General features: G+C 39.1%; 1 protein-coding gene across 1 annotated transcript in view; it reads right to left on the bottom strand.

Annotated features, from left to right (window-relative positions):
- The window catches only part of LOC135477517 (nostrin-like), a 72,042-nt gene that overhangs the window by 8,917 nt on the left and 41,837 nt on the right, over positions 1 to 21,288 (bottom strand). The window contains exons 2-10 of the mRNA XM_064757651.1: positions 14,960 to 15,045; positions 11,883 to 11,963; positions 6,814 to 6,876; positions 6,300 to 6,381; positions 5,704 to 5,766; positions 5,204 to 5,314; positions 4,680 to 4,796; positions 1,519 to 1,626; positions 495 to 614 (exon numbers count right to left, since the gene is read on the bottom strand). Of these exons, the coding sequence (XP_064613721.1) occupies positions 495 to 614; positions 1,519 to 1,626; positions 4,680 to 4,796; positions 5,204 to 5,314; positions 5,704 to 5,766; positions 6,300 to 6,381; positions 6,814 to 6,876; positions 11,883 to 11,963; positions 14,960 to 15,045 (831 nt within the window). The remainder of the gene's footprint in view (positions 1 to 494; positions 615 to 1,518; positions 1,627 to 4,679; positions 4,797 to 5,203; positions 5,315 to 5,703; positions 5,767 to 6,299; positions 6,382 to 6,813; positions 6,877 to 11,882; positions 11,964 to 14,959; positions 15,046 to 21,288) is intronic.

The raw sequence follows: 21,288 nt of genomic DNA, 5'->3' as shown, positions 1-21,288 counted from the left end.
GCATTCACATCTTCTGCCTGCAAAACGGTAACACACATCACACAACATGTATTCACATCTTCTGCCTGCTAAACGGTAACACACATCATGCAACATGTATTCACATCTTCTGCCTGCTAAACGGTAACACACATCACACAACATGCATTCACTTCTTTTGCCTGCAAAACGGTAACACACATCACACAACATGCATTCACACCTTCTACCTGCAAAACGGTTACACACAACATGTAACATGTATTCACATCTTCTGCCTGCTAAACGGTAACACACAGCATACAACATGTGTTCACATCTTCTGCCTTCAAAACAGTAACACACATCATACAACATGCATTCACATCTTCTGCCTGCAAAACGGTAACACACATCATGCAACATGTATTCACATCTTCTGCCTGCAAAACGGTAACACACATCACACAACATGTATTCACATCTTCTGCCTGCAAAAAAGAAGCACACTTACTCCACAGTACACTGATACTCACATAACAGTCAATTAGAATTTGTTCTGGCTGGTTCGGTCCAGTGCCTTTCTGTTGAATGACAGTTCTCAAGTCTACTTCAAGGTCTACTGAAATCACTGCTTCATGTAGCTTAGCACAAGCCTGCAAACAACAAGTATTTACTGAAAGAACTGTTTTACACCATTCTATATGTATGACAATCGTTAGACTTGTGTCTGAGGAAAGTTAGCCAGAGTTCATGGTAGGGCTGCCACAAATAATAACAAAACAAATATGTAATGCACTATTTTGTCAACCAAATCTGAAAATAATTCATGACTTCTACCATTATGAAATGACTGGTATTGCACTGGCATTTAACCATGAAACTGGAATAACAAAGAGAGAAGAAATCAAAGTATCTCATGCTTCAAACATGTCTAGTAAGACTAACATCACACGCATGTAAATATGTGCATGCGCAGAAAAGAAAAAATTCAGGACTTTTTCCAAAATTAAACAATTTATGACTTTCTTGGAACAAGTTATGACTTAGACATTTTTAATCATGACAACAGAAGTTTTTTCATAACAGTGAAATCTTGTAAGGGACACCACTTGCCAACTACACAGAATCAACAATAGCTAAACTTAAAATAAGAGAAAAAGTATGTCTTCACTACAGGTGTCATACCAGGAACTGTTTAGAAAGCAATCATTCAATACCGGTATACCATAAGGCAGTCTTTAGTTATCCATTTAAAAACTGGCCTGTCATTTAGTAAACAAGACCGTCCTCAATGTATACATGTACACACAGGGCATTTCAGGGGCGGGCAAAACTGGCACAAGTAACTTGTGTTCCTAAACAATTCAACATGAATCCTAACACGGATTGCCCTCCACTCTAAAAGTGAGATGTTTTCATGAAACGCATGATAACTTATTTAAGTAAAAAAAAATGCTGCTGGTACTGGATATGAACCCACAACCTTGCGTGTCCTGGCTTACAATCCACTGACAGATATATATTGACCATGTACAGGGCAACTGTAATGGTTCTCACCTGTGTTAACTTTGGCCCCAATAACGAGACAAAACTGTTGTATTTGTTGAGATAGTCCTGCATGTTCCTTATCCTCTCCTCTTCTATCTCCTGCATTTGGCCACTCCCCTGAAACATGCCATAGTAATTACATGTACCTCACCATTTTCAAGGGATGAATTAAAAAAACACAACACTAGACTAAGTGTACATATGAAAAAATAATGTATTCTAGGTAAGATTAACAAATCACACACACTGAAACACTGAAGCGGCACCATATTATCAATTTCAACCTCTCAGGTGCGAGTTATTTCTACAGCAAGAGAATGCACGTATTTTGCCGTTTAACATGGATTTGGGGTGTGACAGACATCACATGGTGTTTCCAGTTTCTCTAGAATAGCGCATATCTCATAGCCTAGTAAATCCTCCACATCAAAAGTTGATTTACAGAGTTCTTCAAAGCGTCAGAACAAAATGACGGTGCCGGTCTAGGTCTGTTTCCATCATTATTCAGAAGTAAGAGTGTGTCAGGGTATACCACAGATAGGGTATTTGAGCAGCATAGGAGAGAAAGATGTAGCTGTGTTTGACTATGAAATACTGGGCAGCATTACGCACACAAAACAGGTTGTTACTGGTCTTCCTTTTTTGTTTCAGAACAGCCTGGTAAATGTTTGATTTGCACACCTAACTTCATACTCCCCATGTCACGTGTATGTGTTAACAGAACACCTAACTTCATACTCCCCATGGCATGTGTGTGTGTTGATAGCCCATCTAACTTCATACTCTCCATGGCATGTGTGTGTGTTGATTGCACACCTAACTTCATACTCTCCATGGCATGTGTGTGTGTGTGTGTTGACAGTACATCTAATTTCATACTCCCCATGTCATGTGTATGTGTTGGTAGCACACCTAACTTCATACTCCCCATGGCATGTGTGTGTGTTGATAGCACATCTAACTTCATACTCTCCATGGCATGTGTGTGTGTGTGTGTAGATAGAACACCTAACTTCATACTCCCCATGGCATGTGTGTGTGTTGATAGCACATCTAATTTCATACTCCCCATGTCATGTGTATGTGTTGATAGCACACCTAACTTCATACTCCCCATGGCATGTGTGTGTGTTGATAGCACACCTAACTTCATACTCTCCATGGCATGTGTGTGTGTGTGTTGATAGCACACCTAACTTCATACTCTCCATGGCATGTGTGTGTGTGTGTGTAGATAGAACACCTAACTTCATACTCTCCATGGCATGTGTGTGTGTTGATAGCACATCTAATTTCATACTCCCCATGGCATGTGTGTGTGTTGATAGCACACCTAACTTCATACTCTCCATGGCATGTGTGTGTGTGTGTTGATAGCACACCTAACTTCATACTCTCCATGGCATGTGTGTGTGTGTGTGTGTGTGTGTGTGTAGATAGAACACCTAACTTCATACTCCCCATGGCATGTGTGTGTGTTGATAGCACATCTAATTTCATACTCCCCATGGCATGTGTGTGTGTTGATACCACACCTAACTTCATACTCCCCATGGCAGGTGTCTGTGTTGATAGCACAACTAACTTCATACTCTCCATGGCATGTGTGTGTGTGTGTGTTGACAGTACATCTAATTTCATACTCCCCATGTCATGTGTATGTGTTGATAGCACACCTAACTTCATACTCCCCATGGCATGTGTGTGTGTTGATAGCACACCTAATTTCATACTCCCCATGGCATGTGTGTGTGTTGATACCACACCTAACTTCATACTCCCCATGGCAGGTGTCTGTGTTGATAGCACACCTAACTTCATACTCCCCATGTCATGTGTATGTGTTGATAGCACACCTAACTTCATACTCCCCATGGCATGTGTGTGTGTTGATAGCACACCTAATTTCATACTCTCCATGGCATGTGTGTGTGTTGATAGCACACCTAACTTCATACTCTCCATGGCATGTGTGTGTGTGTGTTGATAGCACATCTAATTTCATACTCCCCATGTCATGTGTATGTGTTGATAGCACACCTAACTTCATACTCCCCATGGCATGTGTGTGTGTTGATAGCACACCTAATTTCATACTCCCCATGGCATGTGTGTGTGTTGATACCACACCTAACTTCATACTCCCCATGGCAGGTGTCTGTGTTGATAGCACAACTAACTTCATACTCTCCATGGCATGTGTGTGTGTGTGTGTTGATAGCACATCTAATTTCATACTCCCCATGTCATGTGTATGTGTTGATAGCACACCTAACTTCATACTCTCCATGGCATGTGTGTGTGTTGATAGCACACCTAATTTCATACTCTCCATGGCATGTGTGTGTGTTGATAGCACACCTAACTTCATACTCTCCATGGCATGTGTGTGTGTGTGTTGATAGCACATCTAATTTCATACTCCCCATGTCATGTGTATGTGTTGATAGCACACCTAACTTCATACTCTCCATGGCATGTGTGTGTGTTGATAGCACACCTAACTTCATACTCCCCATGGCATGTGTGTGTGTTGATAGCACACCTAACTTCATACTCTCCATGGCATGTGTGTGTGTTGATTGCACACCTAACTTCATACTCTCCATGGCATGTGTGTGTGTGTGTTGATAGCACATCTAATTTCATACTCTCCATGGCATGTGTGTGTGTGTTGACAGTACATCTAATTTCATACTCCCCATGTCATGTGTATGTGTTGGTAGCACACCTAACTTCATACTCTCCATGGCATGTGTGTGTGTTGATAGCACACCTAACTTCATACTCCCCATGGCATGTGTGTGTGTTGATAGCACACCTAACTTCATACTCTCCATGGCATGTGTGTGTGTTGATTGCACACCTAACTTCATACTCTCCATGGCATGTGTGTGTGTGTGTTGATAGCACACCTAACTTCATACTCTCCATGGCATGTGTGTGTGTGTTGACAGTACATCTAATTTCATACTCTCCATGTCATGTGTATGTGTTGGTAGCACACCTAACTTCATACTCCCCATGGCATGTGTGTGTGTTGATAGCACATCTGCAAGTACATGTGGGTGATGATTTTGTTTCAGGAGTAGAAAGTAGTGAGATTGTGATTGGGTAGAATTAATATGCTCCAATTTCTATCCTTATAGGTGCTGAGCACTATAACTCACCTTGGCCACAGAGACTTCCCAGTCCTGACGCACCTGTTCTGCTTTCTGGCTGGCCTCCGTGTAATCTTTGTCAGCCTTCCGCAAACTGTTCAGAGACACTTTAGTTTTCTTTTCAAGCTGGGAAAGACACAGATACACAAACTTTTATTCTGTCTGTATCCATCTGTCATATAGGCTGGGAGTTCATAAACTACAGGCAAAAATAATGACACTTGAATTACCCTAAATGACCTAAAATTTTGTCCACCAAGGCACATTTTTAGAGGCAAATAAATGTCACAAAATATTATTTTTGGTGCTGAAACTGACAATTTTCCAGCAGAATATCGTCCCATGTTCCAAGCAAACCCCAAAACACCCTTCTAAAATCAATAGAACTCCCAAAATCGGAAAAAAACGTGCAAGTCAGTCATGGATGAAATTTAAGGTAATTTAGGTAGATATTTTCTATAATGATGAAAGCAGCCTGATTTCTACAGATACATGTTTTCACCTGTGCACTAGTTAAAATGCATCAACCTCACCTTACTAATGTCTCTTTCTGATAATGACTTTCCTTTCCCAAGTCTTCCATTTAACAATGCATCTTGTGACCTCTCGAAATCTTTCGCAGAAGAAAAGCAGCTCTTTTTGCACTGCAAACATGAATAAATTACTGCAAATAAGAACTCTTAAGACAATAGATGCACACACCTGATATATCTACATATACAGTTAGACTGATGACATATGTCATCTCAGAACCTTCAGAACAAAGGCCTAAGTGTGGTTCAAGGGGAGACAACATTATTGTGAAACAAATATGCACAGAGTTGTCTCCCATGACTCTACAAAAAACCATGTGAAAACACTAAAAAAACATGACCATGCACCAACATACTTCCAGTCATAGGTACGACAAACCATATCACTGCTTCATATTTTCACAACAAAGAAAATGTGTTGGATTCTGAGAAGCTAAAACACAGGGTAATGTCCACTACAGGAAAATACAGATGGCGGGCATTTATTAGAGCACACTCACCTTACTCTCTTCATTGCGTCTATCCAGCAGACACTTAAGGGACTTTTCAACCATAGACTCTACCTGTAATACAGGATAGGTTATCATGACTTACATGTACAGAACAGGACATACAGTATTTACACACATACTGACATACACGTTTTCCTAATACATCGGAGCACAAGGATTTGGGAACAGATTTTTCAGCTTCAGGAAAATCTCGGTTGAATAAAAGAAAAACTAAATGATAATTTTACCAAATAAGTCTTGTCACGGGAGAGATGTTCAAGCACACACTTCCACTTAATGGTGAACTTAGTTCCTGCATTTTCTCCCTTCACAATACTGGAATTTTTACCAAAAATATGGCTTATGTATCTAATCATACCTGGTAGAGTTTAGAATTACACAAACAGACATTGAGAAGGTAAACACTTCATCCCTGACCATAATATTTTACTTATGCTTCAAAAAAGTGAACAGTGGGTCTGTCTGGTTTCCTCCCCCTATAATGTTGGCTGCTGTTGTATAACTGAAATATTCTTGAGTACGGCATAAAATGCAATCAAATAAATATATAAATATTACAGCAGATGAATGGCTAAGTGACTTACAGGCTTTCTAGCCTTGTGTTGCTCTTCTATAAGGGACTTGAGTGGTTTACAAATGTCATCATGTAATGATGTGGCCAGGTTCCTGAAAATTAACAAAAAACAAAATTAGTGGAGGATAATTATTTCCCTAAAAAAGTAATGTTTCACGAGGCATACGATGAGATTTGTCAGTATATTTTTGTTAGCACACATCAGGGTACAGAATGTAATAGGATTAAATGCCTATTACCCAGAAAACAATAACAGCATATAGTGATCCTTAACACGCATTTGAAAATCACAATTCTTCAACATTTTCGTACAAGAAAGAGCAACTTCAGTGTGATTGATGCACGTTTTTAATTGAATTTTGGAGATAAAGTTAGTCATTCTACATTAGTCATTCTTTTTTTTTTTTGGGGGGGGTTTAAATAAAGCGCTAAGTCAAACTGTTACACTATGTCAGACAGAAATTATTTGTAACAGGAGCCATCTTGTCCATTCAGACCACATTATCCATGTACATGCTACTCACTTGTGCAGATCTGCTTCATTTTCCATCTGTGTCGCCACAGCATTCCAGCCTGCCGCCAGTGTGCTACAATCGCAGAAAATACAGAAATTGCTTAATAACTGAGAAAATAGTATATGAAGTTCTAGGTGCATAAAATGTGCATTTAACGGTGGAGAGAAGTTCACTACTGCACTTGTGTCAAACAGCTCGTGGTCGGCCATGTTATGACATGCATACACCTACAAGGTGTCCTGATACATACAAACCCATTCGTAGCTGGAACTAGTAGCAGGAACTAGTAGCTGGAACTAGTAGCTGGAACTTGTAGCTGGAACTAGTATCTGGTTCACTGCTCAATCATGCAGAAGTCAATGAAAGTTTACATCAATTCAGCCAACTTTCTTCAACCCCATTTCTCACCTTTGATATGATTTATATTATATCTTTACTTACAAATCTAGCTTTATTAATAAACAATTTGGAGCACGGCAAACTATTTTTTTTATTTGCCAGGTGTTTTATAACATATTTAAGACTTCTTCCTTAACATGTACAATATACCTTGACATTTACATTATGATCACTGTCAGGTTAACAAATATAGTATATTAAGAACTTTTTGACATGGATTGACGTGTACTTCAGGAAGTTGCAGAAGAATTTGTACCCCACTTTGGCTTCACTGCCAAAGGACAGCTGGTCTCTAGGGCAGCATGTCTGATCACTCTACCAGCACGTTCCGTATTTTACAAAGACAGTTCACATCCATGTACACAGTCAGATCACAACACCAGCAGACCACATCGACACAAAATCCATCCAGTCACACATGCAGATCTCACAAGTACCTACATGTACAGGTAAATACATACAGCTCCCTCTCTGGTACGTGTCCATGTCCATGTCCATGTGAATGCATACAGCTCCCTATCAGGTACATGTCCATGTGAATGCATACGGCTCAATATCTGGTACATGTCCATTTGAATGCATACGACTCCATATCAGGTATATGTCCATGTGAACGCATACAGCTTCTTATCTGGTACGTGTCCATGTCTATGTAAATGCATACAGCTGCCTATCTGGTAAATGTCTATGTGAATGCATACAGAGCCCTATCTGGTACATGTCTATGTGAATGCATATAGCTCCCTATCTGGTAAATGTCTATGTGAATGCATATAGCTCCCTATCAGGTATATGTCCATGTGAATGCATACAGATCCCTATCTGGTACATGTCCATGTGAATGCATACGGCTCAATATCTGGTACATGTCCATTTGAATGCATATGACTCTTTATCTGGTACATGTCCATGTGAATGCGCATAGCTCCTTATCTGGTAAATGTCCATGTGAATGCATACAGCTGCCTATCTGGTACATGTGGATGTGAATGCATATGGATCAATAGCTGGTATATGTGGATGTGAATGCATACAGCTGCCTATCTGGTACACGTCCATGTGAATGCATATAGCTCCCTATCTGGTACATGTCCATGTGAATGCATATAGTTCCCTATCTGGTACATGTGGATGTGAATGTATACAGGTCCCTATCTGGTACATGTCCATGTGAATGCATACAGCTGCCTACCTGGTATGTGGATGTGAATGCATACAGCTCCCTATCAGGTATATGTCCATGTGAATGCATACAGCTGCCTACCTGGTATGTGGATGTGAATGCATACGGCTCAATATCTGGTACATATCCATTTGAATGCACACGGCTCCCTATCTGGTACATGTCCATGTGAATGTATACAGGTCCCTATCTGGTACACGTCCATTTGAATGCACACGACTCCCTATCGGGTGCATGCCCATGTGAATGTATACAGGTCCCTATCTGGTACACGTCCATTTGAATGCACATGACTCCCTATCTGGTACATGTGAATGTGAATGTATACAGGTCCCTATCTGGTACATGTCCATTTGAATGCACATGACTCCCTATCTGGTACATGTCCATGTGAATGTATACAGGTCCCTATATGGTACATGTACATGCACATCACTATTTAGGCATTCTTGAACAGTCTGTGCTAAAAGATGCCAACGGTTGACAGACTATAATCCTTGTATTAACATAATCAATGAACACTTCTTTATTACACGTCAATAAATTAGAAGAGAGTCCATTGCATACCACTGGGGCACTTGCTGGCTCAGATGGTTTAAAGTGCTGGTTCCCTGCAACTACATGTATTTGGCCTTGACTTTGTGGTTACAAGTTCAAATCTACATGTAGTTCTCCCTGTTTTGTCTGGCGCTTGAGGATTTTTCTCAGATTCTGGTCCACCATACATCCACACACACACAATGACAACCATATAATACAAGTGATGTACATGCACCATTACTTATATAGGTAGTGCACATGTACAGGTGCATGCTGTGCATGCCATTCATTACTACATCATCATCATCATCACATAAATACCAACAGTACATGGGTTTATTGGATGGAATTTTAGCAACGATCCTGGTGACAGTAATGCTGCTTTGGTACGGGACAAATAGACCTTTGAAGCAATGAGTAATGCACAGTGCCAATAAAATGCTGGCCAATTCAGACATTAAACCATGAATCATATCTGAGGAGATTATGCTGCATACAATGCAATATCCCATCTATGTTACAATGTACACATATGTCCATGTATATATACAATTACATGCAGAAGTTTTAACACTGTAGTCTTGAAACATCCCGGGTGATCTCAGAATATCCTACAGTTCTTGGTGGTCCACATTAACAGGGCTCTGGTACAGAATTAGTACTTCACATATACAGTGTACGTAGTAAATATACATGTAGATCAGCCTGTAGCAAACCAGGTAAAGCTTTTCTGTCCAAATCAGGCAAATTTACATGTATGATGTCCAAACCAAGTAAATTTTTCTGTCCAAATCAGGCAAATTTATGCTGTCCAAAATCAGGCAAATTTACATATACGCTGTCCCAACCAGGTGAATTTATGCTGTCCAAATCAGGAAAATTTATGTGTCCAAATCAGGTAAATTTATGCTGTCCAAACTAAGGCAAATTTATGCTGTCCAAAATAAAGCAAATTTACATATATGCTGTCCAAATCAGGCAAATTTATGTGTCCAAATCAGGCAAATTTATGCTGTCCAAACTAAGGCAAATTTACATATATGATGTCCCAACCAAGTACATTTATGCTGTCCGAATCAGGAAAATTTATGTGTCCAAATCAGGTAAATTTATGCTGTCCAAATCAGGTAAATCTATGCTGTCCAAACCAGGCAAATTTATGCTGTCCCAATCAGGTAAATTTATGCTGTCCAAACCAGGCAAATTTATGTGTCCAAATCAGGTAAATTTATGCTGTCCCGATCAGGTAAATCTATGCTGTCCGAACCAGGAAAATTTATGTGTCCAAATCAAGTAAATTTATGTTGTTCAAATCAGCCACAATTTTGCTGTTGAAATCAGACATATTTATGCCGTCCAAAGTGCAATTTATGCATGTAAAAACCATCTTACTGCCAGTAAGCTTGATTCTCTACTGTAGGCTTGATTTTAAATGCTCAAGTGTTCAGAAGCCTACTGTTTGACAGTCAATGACTTTGTGCCCTGCAAACAATGTACTTATGCCTGAGGATTTTCAGCCAATCATTGCTCATCCTTTACAAAACAATGTATCTAGGTTCAGAGTTACTCCATTGGCACAACGTCAGCCAAACCAAGGCTCAAGTCAATCTTTGTGAAGTAGGACCAGATCGGCCTAATCATGCCTATTTATGAATGAACGTTTTGTCACACCACAGAGCTATGATGTGTTAAAATGGCTCAGTAAATCAAGATAGATGATGTTGGACATCGCTAATTTTATTAAAATAAAAATGGCAGAAATGTGACAATACATGTACTAAGAGCCACATAATACAGAAATGCCAAGCTGTTGTTGTGGTTTTGTAATCCAAATCTGTACATCTGATAGATTTAACTCCACAATGACACTGATTTGGTCCGGAATTTAGTGCTACACTGTCAAGTGGATATTAACTGGGACACCAGGTAAATCAAGACTACAGAGCCTTGGAAGCCAGTGCTTTGGCATGCTGACCATGCGGACTGGAAAAACGAAAGTGAAAGTCAGTCATGGGAGGACATGAACAAGCTTGCGAAACTGAAACATAATTGTACATGAATACTGCAAACTTAAGGGTACTGAAGGCGAGGCTTCCACGGTTACCATGGTGACATGTGCAGTCTCACCTCTTCAGTCTCCTAGGGTTACCACGCCCATACCTAGAAGGTCATAGCTGTCAAGTTAGTTCATGTATACAGAAGCAATCTGATTGGTTAATGATGATGATCTAAGCCAGCATTCCATATGCACATTTCAAACTTCATGTTACGCTGTTAATTTCACGTCAACCACACAAACACATTGATTAGGATATAGTGCAACCCTTTTTCGTGTGATAAAATCTGTGTCTGCATCACCCACAAGTCTCTGTCATTTGTTCCATTTCGTAAAAGTTTTTACATCATACTGAAGATTACTTTACTTGCACAATAGCATCCAGGAACAATGCAACAGCCCCTTGCAATGTTACCATTTACACATATTTTGATAGTCAATAATTCTTCCCTTACAATATAAACTGGTAAGCTTTATGAATACACAGTATAAGATGGTAAGGTTTATGAATAAACAGTATAAAATGGTAAGCTTCCTGAATGTATTACACCAGAGTGGCTGGAGTAAACCGCTGATGTTTGCAGACTTGAACACCATATCAGGGGAAGCCAACTGGTCTTGAATGAAAGATTGCGTGAACAGCCCAATGAACATCGTCAATCGCTTTCTGGCATCAACAGATCAAGATTATCAAGAATCTACAAAACTTCTCTGTCCAAGGGTGGGGTTGAACCTACACCTATGCCTTGTGGTTACCTCCCATTGTACCAACACCACAATAGTAAATCTCTAGGATAGGGAGTAGCTCTACATATACATGTATACAGTTATGGCAAATTTGTACCTGTAAACAAATATCAAGGTCAACCCGTATTCATTCACAGTTTCATTCAAACTTACCCCAAGCTGTTACTGGCTGCTTTGTTTAATTTGATGCTCAGTCGTGTTAAATTTTTGGCATAATTATTTTCTAGGTCGGATCTGAAACGTAACAATACAACAAGGATAAAATTACACATATATAAATTTAAATTCAATGTCCACAATTTAAAACGAACATAATACCTTGTCTGAAGAGTAAACGATGAACACCGTTAGAGTGCTGAGTGTAAACTGCATGTACTGCCCTTTGCCAAGTACATCACGTATAGAGTGTTGAGTGTAAACTGCATGTACTGTCCTTTGCCAAGTACATCACGTATAGAGTGTTGAGTGTAAACTGCATGTACTGCCCTTTGCCAAGTACATCACATATAGAGTGCTGAGTGTAAACTGCATGTACTGCCCTTTGCCAAGTACATCACATATAGAGCGCTGAGTGTAAACTGCATGTACTGCCCTTTGCCAAGTACATCACATATACAGTGCTGAGTGTAAACTGCATGTACTGCCCTTTGCCAAGTACATCACATATAGAGTGCTGAGTGTAAACTGCATGTACTGCCCTTTGCCAAGTACATCACATATACAGAGTGCTGAGTGTAAACTGCATGTACTGAACTTTGTCAAGTACATCACGTATAGAGCGTTGAGTGTAAACTGCATGTATTGCCCTTTGCCAAGTACATCACGTACATCTACCTCACAATCCTCCTCACTTCAAGCTGGTTGTCATCAAATAAGGGGAACATTCTTAAGTATTGCAATAAAATTCAAGCCTCAGACCTCACCAGTCACAGACCTTTTAGTTCAACGTATTAATGCATGTACAAAACCTTGTTTCCCCAAAGCATTTCTAATCAGAAAACGTCCCGGAAGTTATTTTGGAATATATACACATATCCAAAATCTGATTTCTAAGCCATAGGACACTCAGTATGGAAGGTGACAATAACCTATACGCAGAACTCCCAACTTCCATAACATGGACGTACAGGTATTAAGTTAATTCACCGTAGTTTACCTGACGTGTAGTATGTGAACTTGTACAGTACATTCAGAAGCACATAAAGGCTTTAACACCATACTCTCAATGCCAACACTTGACTTTTACTCATAAAAAAAATATTTATATTATATAAACTCCTTAGTAGCTCTATAACATAGAGGAACCAATCAGAATCACATTAAAGCAGATTGTGCCACTTGAAAAATCTCCATCCCCCGAGTTTTGGGTTTCCGCATCTCACTGACATCCACACACATGGGGCATGTACATGTGCACAGGGCATTCCATGTACAGGGTTACCTAATGTTTTCACTCTGGTTTTTTGCAGTCTGATCGCAAACAGGTGGCTGTTGTCATGGAGACCAAAATGCCAGAATTACCCAAGTTGAGGAAACTCACAGGCCTAACACAGCATGAAGTAATAACCGGCTAAAATGTATATGGTATACATGTAGGCCATGATGAAATCATCATCATCATCACACTATGTAGGTACATACATGTATACACAAGGTGGTTATCCTTGTATACAAGTACTTCATGTCAACACACATGTCAACACACATGTCCACATTCAAGTTCAGCCTCTTGGGATTAGGTCACAAGGCCACTTTGGGGTTAAGTTCAACATTTTAATCATCTTCACAAAACAAAATGTTTAAAGATGTTCACAATGTTCCTCAAGATATAGCCTCTGTGTAGGATTTGTTCTACCACTCAAGTACGTTTTCTAAAATCGAAATACAAACTGAAAACCTATCTGACAGACAACAAAACTAGGGCTACATCTACAACCATTTCAGTTGTTCGACATCCCAAATTAGTGAGTGCTCAAACTAATCAAGTTGCATTAAAATTATGAATTAAATTAACAAAAAAAAAAAAAAAAAAGGTAATTTTCACAGGAATTTCTTTCATTCACAGATTTAAAAGCTCTCAGAAACCATTATTTTGAGCAACATTTTATAAAATTTCTTCCTGCATGGTAACAATGTCAACTATAAAGTCTAGGATAAGAGCCTCTACTTTACTTCCAGATACACAGCCCTGATAACCTGAGGTGTACATGGTACAGGAAAACGAACAGTGTGGGAGAGGCTGGGAGTTGATTTATTTATGTGACTGATGTTTTATGCCCTACCCAGGAAAATCTGACTTATACGACGGCGGCCATCACTACAGTGGGAGGAAATGCTGCTGACCATCTGCAGGTTGCTGACAGACCTTTCCACTTACAGCCGGAGAGGAAGCCAGCATGAGCTGGGGAAGGATCGGAACAGGTGCCCACACTGGTGCAGAACTTATGGAAATGCGCCTAATTTATACATGCACATGTATACTGATACCGGACTACAGTGTACATTTACACTGCAACATGGATGGCCCTTTTTGGCACATGTACACTTCAACACGGACGGCCCTTTTTGGTACATTTACACTTCAACATGGACGGCCCTTTTTAGTACATTTACACTTCATCACTAACTGCCCTATTTGGTACATTTACACTTCAACACTGATGGCCCTTTTTGGTAGTTTCACACTTCAACACTGATGGCCCTTTTTGGTAGTTTCACACTTCAACACGGACGGCCCTTTTTAGTATATTTACACTTCATCACTGACGGCCCTGTTTAGTACATTTACACTTCATCACTGACGGCCCTGTTTAGTACATTTACACTTCAACACTGATGGCCCTTTTTGGTAGTTTCACACTTCAACACGGACGGACGGCCCTTTTTAGTATATTTACACTTCATCACTGACGGCCCTGTTTAGTACATTTACAATTCATCATTGACGGCCCTGTTTAGTACATTTACACTTCAACAATGACGGCCCTTTTTACTTGATCATGTACATTTATAAATTCACCAACGTTGAATTTACTTGACGTAATCAAACACATGTACATACATGTATATGACTCAATCCCCTGGCTCTGGTATCCTCAGACAAGTACATGTGAGTACCTGTAACAATTAGCCAATTAAGCTGAGGTTGTTATTACCATCTGCCATGCATCATTATCCACACGTAAATAAACACCAGATGACTCTGGGTCACAGCTCCATGGATGACTCACCGTTCTTGTAGGATGGCCACCACTTCTTTACAGAACTCACTTCCCTGTTTGATGTATTTCCTCAGTTCTTCAAACCCGTTCAGACCCTGGTAAAGAAATACACGGAAGCGTTACTACTACATGTACGTACTGGGTATGGTGATGGGCAAATCTGACAGGCTTCAGACAACCTGTTCAGATAAAAGGGGACTACAATGTACAGCCATGTCCAATAAAATGCACAAAGAAAGACATTGTCACGTCTCTGTTTGTACCTATTAAGTCAGAAATCATGAAGAGTTTGACAACACTAAAAAATTGCTAATGCATTAATGGAGGAAATAAATTGCTTTTTTCTTGTATCAAATGATATTGGTTGATGACCTCAATCATGCACACAGTAGGCTGATGCATGCAGAACACAAATTTACACTGGCTATAAAGATTCACGGAGTAGTCACGTGTACCTGCACAACTGCGTCCATCATTTTAACTTAAAAAGGCTACAAGTGCAGTAATACATAATAAAATTTCTTAGTTGTGTTAATGATCATGACAATTCAGTTCTGAACGTTGTATACAGTTGTACATGTACATATAAATGTGATGTCCTACATACTGTCTAACTGCTACATGTACATGTTGTATTTTCATAAAACAGTTCATAATCATCTTCACAAGGGAGCTCAATTATTACATGTACACATGCATGTAGTGTATGTCATCCCCATATACATGTGCACTGTACATGTACATAGCCTGAAGCAAAAATCCTAGTCATTTTTCACAGACTGTACACATACATGATCACGCACAGAAAGTACTGTACATGTGTATCAAGATGCTCCTTTCATTTACACATGTACATGTAGCTGTGAATACATACATGTATGTGACAGAGCATATGGGAGTATGTGACATAACATATGGAGTATGTGACAGAGCGCATGGAATATATGTCAGAGCATATGGAGTATGTGACAGAGCATATGGAGTATGTGACAGAACATATGGAGTACGTGACAGAGCACATGGAGTATGTGTCAGAGCATATGGAGTATGTGACAGAGCATATGGAGTATGTGACAGAACATATGGAGTATGTGACAGAGCATATGGAGTATGTGACAGAACATATGGAGTATGTGACAGAGCATATGGAGTATGTGACAGAACATATGGAGTATGTGACAGAGCATATGGAGTATGCAACAGAGCAAATGAAGTATGTATCAGAGCATATGGAGTATGTGACAGAGCATATGGAGTATGTGACAGAGCACATGGAGTATGTGACAGAGCATATGGAGTATGTGACAGAGCACATGAGTATGTGACAGAGCACATGAGTATATGTCAGAGCATATGGAGTATATGTCAAGCATATGGAGTATGTGACAGAGCATACGGAGTATGTGACAGAGCACATGGAGTATATGTCAGAGCATATGGAGTATGTGACAGAGCATATGGAGTATGTGACAGAACATATGGAGTATGTGACAGAGCATATGGAGTATGTGACAGAGCATATGGAGTATGTGACAGAGCATATGGAGTATGTGACAGAGCATATGGAGTCTTATTGATTTAACGTACATGTACCATGAAAATCTAAAAATGATGGGCACGATTGTCAACATAGACAGGCACCACAATTCCTCAACCTTTGCACATATGAAACAGCAACTTTCAGTGCAATGTATGCACATTTTTAACTCAATTATGATTTATAATATAATTATAATTTTATCAGTCAACACAGAATAATACCTTTAGAATATGCCTGATTAAACACTTTACAAACATGCAAACAGGTTGAAGAATTACAGTACTCACCTGTACATTTCCTAAAAAATTTGCTATGTATACTGATGTTAACTTTCTAATAACATTATGGCTGTAAACGCAGTACTAATCACATGTATCTTAGATGAGATATACAGCAGAAGTACCAATACTGTAAAGCCTTAACTGTTAACATCGTGATGACCATCCTTATACTTGTCCTCGTGCAATCTTCAAAGGAGTCCTCTACTGATTTGTCTTATGACGTACAATGTATGTAGGATACAATTACCGCACACACAGGTAAGTTTCTCAACCACACAGGCAATTCCCTGGTGAAGAGCATATCAAATCTTCTGAGAGATTTGGTGGTTTAGCAGGGTTTTAATATTAATAATACACATAATCCCAACGTACCTGAACACGTTTTAAGCTACAGATTCTGTACATATACATGTACAAACAGTACCAGACTAACACACACATACGTGTACATGTACATGTACAAACAGTACCAGACTAACACACACATACATGTACATGTACATGTACAAACAGTACCAGACTAACACACACATACGTGTACGTGTACGTGTACATGTACAAGTATTACTGTACATGTAGATTCTTTGGTAGAAAGTCGTACAATGGCGTATCCCAGGATTATAGTATATACATGTACAGTGTAGATGTGTGCTTATTAGAGCTGATATCTAAAGGATTAACACTATATACATGTAGATTAACATAGTAATGAACCTGTAATTTCCATACAGGTTATATGTATTTACTGTAAAAATAATCAAATTCTACAAGTCTGAAGATACATGTACATTTTGTATATGTAGAAGAAAAAAGATTTGGTCTGATTGTTATTTAATGTCACACTGAAATGAGATGACTTTGCTGGCCAGTTTATTTACCTGTACAGAATGTCATCCTGATTTTTTTTTATTTACCTGTACAATGTTAGTCACAGTAATGGGTGGGGACCTGATTAAGTGTACATGTGCAGGACAACTCCCCAGACTTTAATGCTGACTAAATTAACAATAGAAGTGCACATGTATGTGTAAACGTGTACACTGTCGGTTCAACTTCAGGTACCAGCACGTGAAAAATGCATGAATGATACCTGTTGGCATTTCTAGGAACTATATAATCTAAATACAGTGCTGAGATGTGCCCAATGGACTTCTGGTTGGCGATGCCTTTCCCATTTAATGGTCCTAAAATTTAGTGGAATCTACGACATGTATGTCTGCCTTTTGTTTATTTGTTGCTTTCACTATCTGGCCTGTTTGAAACTGAGCACTGTGGTGCACCACACACTATAAAATATGCATGAATTTGGTCCGGTGTCAAAATACACCTAAGGGGGACAGGTGTAATTAACGAGTAATCTGATTAAAAACAAGTCAGGTGTAGATGATCATGAAGTACAAAAACAGGCCTGTCAAAATAAGACAAAAAACAAAAAAATGTACAAATGTATTCTATATAACATTGCCACAAGCCATATGTTCACTGTATACAACTATAATATGAAAGGTTGGAAGGTGGGAGGGGGTTGGGGGAACGTGTTATTCAATGTACAAGGATACCAAAGTAAGTCCAGGAAAAGCAGATGATACATACATGTAAACAGTACTAGAAGAACTTTATGTCATACCATATTTTATAAAGACTATATAATAACACAAGACACATAAATTCACACTAAAGCAGTATAGATGTGCAGTACATACCGCATATATGAACTCAAGGAATTGCAGCTACATATTAAGTGGTTTAACTTTACAGGAGAACTGAGCGTGTAGAATTGAGCTAAAACTTGTAACACCATTACATGTGTATAGACAAAAGGATGATGTCATGTTGTCAATACAGTACATGAATCTTCACACATTCATTTACGTCCCAATGTTCTGAGGCCATTGTTTGCATAAAAGTATTTTTTTCTCCGGGTTCCAAATACAAGCAATTCTTTCCTTAAAGTAACAATTACCATACTGCGAAAGCTGGACCAGCTTAGTGCTCCTGTTCAGGTCCCCCCCCCCCCTCCTCCCGTCCAAACGGGAGATCATCAATGTTGTTACTGCTATCATCGTTCACATGACCAGAACTACATGTACATGTAGCTTCTTAATTTCCTTTGGAAAACTGTAGTTTAAGTTATTTTTTTAGACCTAGGCAGGGAACATTTGGTTGTCTTTCATATATGTCACATTAAGAAATGAAAAAATAAAAAAAACATGCTTATCGTGTATCCTTTAAGGGCAGTGTTTCTTGTGGCAATTACTGAATACTACAAGTACCCTCAAAGGGCAATGTTTCTTGTGGCAATTACTGAATACTACAAGTACCCTTTAAGGGCAACGTTTCTTGTGGCAATTACTGAATACTACAAGTACCCTCAAAGGGCAATGTTTCTTGTGGCAATTACTGAATACTACAAGTACCCTCAAAGGGCAACGTTTCTTGTGGCAATTACTGAATACTACAAGTACCCTCTAAGGGCAATGTTTCTTGTGGCAATTACTGAATACTACAAGTACCCTCAAAGGGCAACGTTTCTTGTGGCAATTACTGAATACTACAAGTATCCTCAAAGGGCAATGTTTCTTGTGGCAATTATTGAATACTACAAGTACCCTTTAAGGGCAACGTTTCTTGTGGCAATTACTGAATACTACAAGTACCCTCAAAGGGCAATGTTTCTTGTGGCAATTACTGAATACTACAAGTACCCTCAAAGGGTAACGTTTCTTGTGGCAATTACTGAATACTACAAGTACCCTTTAAGGGCAACGTTCCTTGTGGCAATTACTGAATACTACAAATACCCTTTAAGGGCAACGTTTCTTGTGGCAATTACTGAATACTACAAGTACCCTCAAAGGGCAACGTTTCTTGTGGCAATTACTGAATACTACAAGTACCCTCTAAGGGCAACATTTCTTGTGGCAATTACTGAATACTACAAGTACCCTCAAAGGGCAACGTTTCTTGTGGCAATTACTGAATACTACAAGTACCCTCAAAGGGCAATGTTTCTTGTGGCAATTATTGAATACTACAAGTACCCTTTAAGGGCAACGTTTCTTGTGGCAATTACTGAATACTACAAGTACCCTCAAAGGGCAATGTTTCTTGTGGCAATTACTGAATACTACAAGTACCCTCAAAGGGCAACGTTTCTTGTGGCAATTACTGAATACTACAAGTACCCTCTAAGGGCAACGTTTCTTGTGGCAATTACTGAATACTACAAGTACCCTTTAAGGGCAACGTTTCTTGTGGCAATTACTGAATACTACAAGTACCCTTTAAGGGCAATGTTTCTTGTGGCAATTACTGAATACTACAAGTACCCTTTAAGGGCAACGTTTCTTGTGGCAATTACTGAATACTACAAGTACTGTACTTAGCCAGCTTATTTATCTGTCAATTTAGCATATACATATATACATGTTCTGTAAATCTTCCACCTTTTCAACAATCATTTCTCTACACCTCACAGTTCTCTCAGAATGTTTAAAAATTTTAGTTGCTGAGGCAGCTGAAAAGGTTGATGAATTAGGGTACATAAATATGTAACACAGATACAGGTACTTGCCAGGAGTTGTCCCAAAATGAGCTCCTTTTCTAGCACTTTCATTGTCTTGTAAACAAGTAAACAAACTTCAAAGATTTCCAGTTATTGTATACCGCCAGTCCAAGCAATGCCCTTGGAGTAGGAAAACGTCTGAGGTATGTCCAGCTTGTGCAAATCTCTGCGATCTTTTACACAACTGCGCACAACTGTAGATGTACATGTACATGTAGACCACGTATGGTTCACTGTCCAGTGTGTTAACCACTGACCACTTTGATACTATCTTACACCTCAGCAAATATGCATGTACATGCGCCTATAGCTGGATTTACATACATGTGCAGTGTACAAGAGATAGAGTAAAACTGAACAAGGAACTAGAAACTGGTCACAGAGTTATCAGATATGGCCATTTGACCTGAATTAATTATGGACAGGAGCAAATTTAGACCTTTTTTATTTATAATTATTTAATTTATTCTGCTACACGCTGCAAAAATCACTAATTCAAGCCACTAAATTCAGTGAAATCTGAAGTTTTTTTTGCATTCTGTTTTTTTCCAGATACTTTTTTTAAAGAAGATAGGTCTTCTGACATGCCAAATACATGCTGAATGAAAACGTCACATTTCTGTCCTTAAACATCAAACAGCCAAAAATAAAGAGCAATAAAACGTGATCAGCTATGATCATGAGATAGGAATCAGTGAGCTGAATCAATACCTGAATCATCTGAGATACCTGTAGGGAGGTGACCCAGATCTGAGTGAGATCTGGAGCTTCCTGTCAGGTGTAACAAAGTCTTAAGCTCACCTGGGAAATTCTTCAGGTGAAAAACTTTTATTCTTTCTACAATTTAGGAATTTCGACCACTACAGCTAATTAGATGGTAATCTAGAAGTACTTGTCAATGTACACTCTACAAAACTATTTGTTCTCAGTGCATTGCACACCTGTCATATCT

This window comes from Liolophura sinensis, chromosome 11, assembly GCF_032854445.1.
Source record: "Liolophura sinensis isolate JHLJ2023 chromosome 11, CUHK_Ljap_v2, whole genome shotgun sequence".
NCBI lineage: Eukaryota > Metazoa > Mollusca > Polyplacophora > Chitonida > Chitonidae > Liolophura > Liolophura sinensis.
Note: the sequence above shows the minus strand (reverse complement) of the source record. Positions and strands in the feature narration are given on the sequence as shown.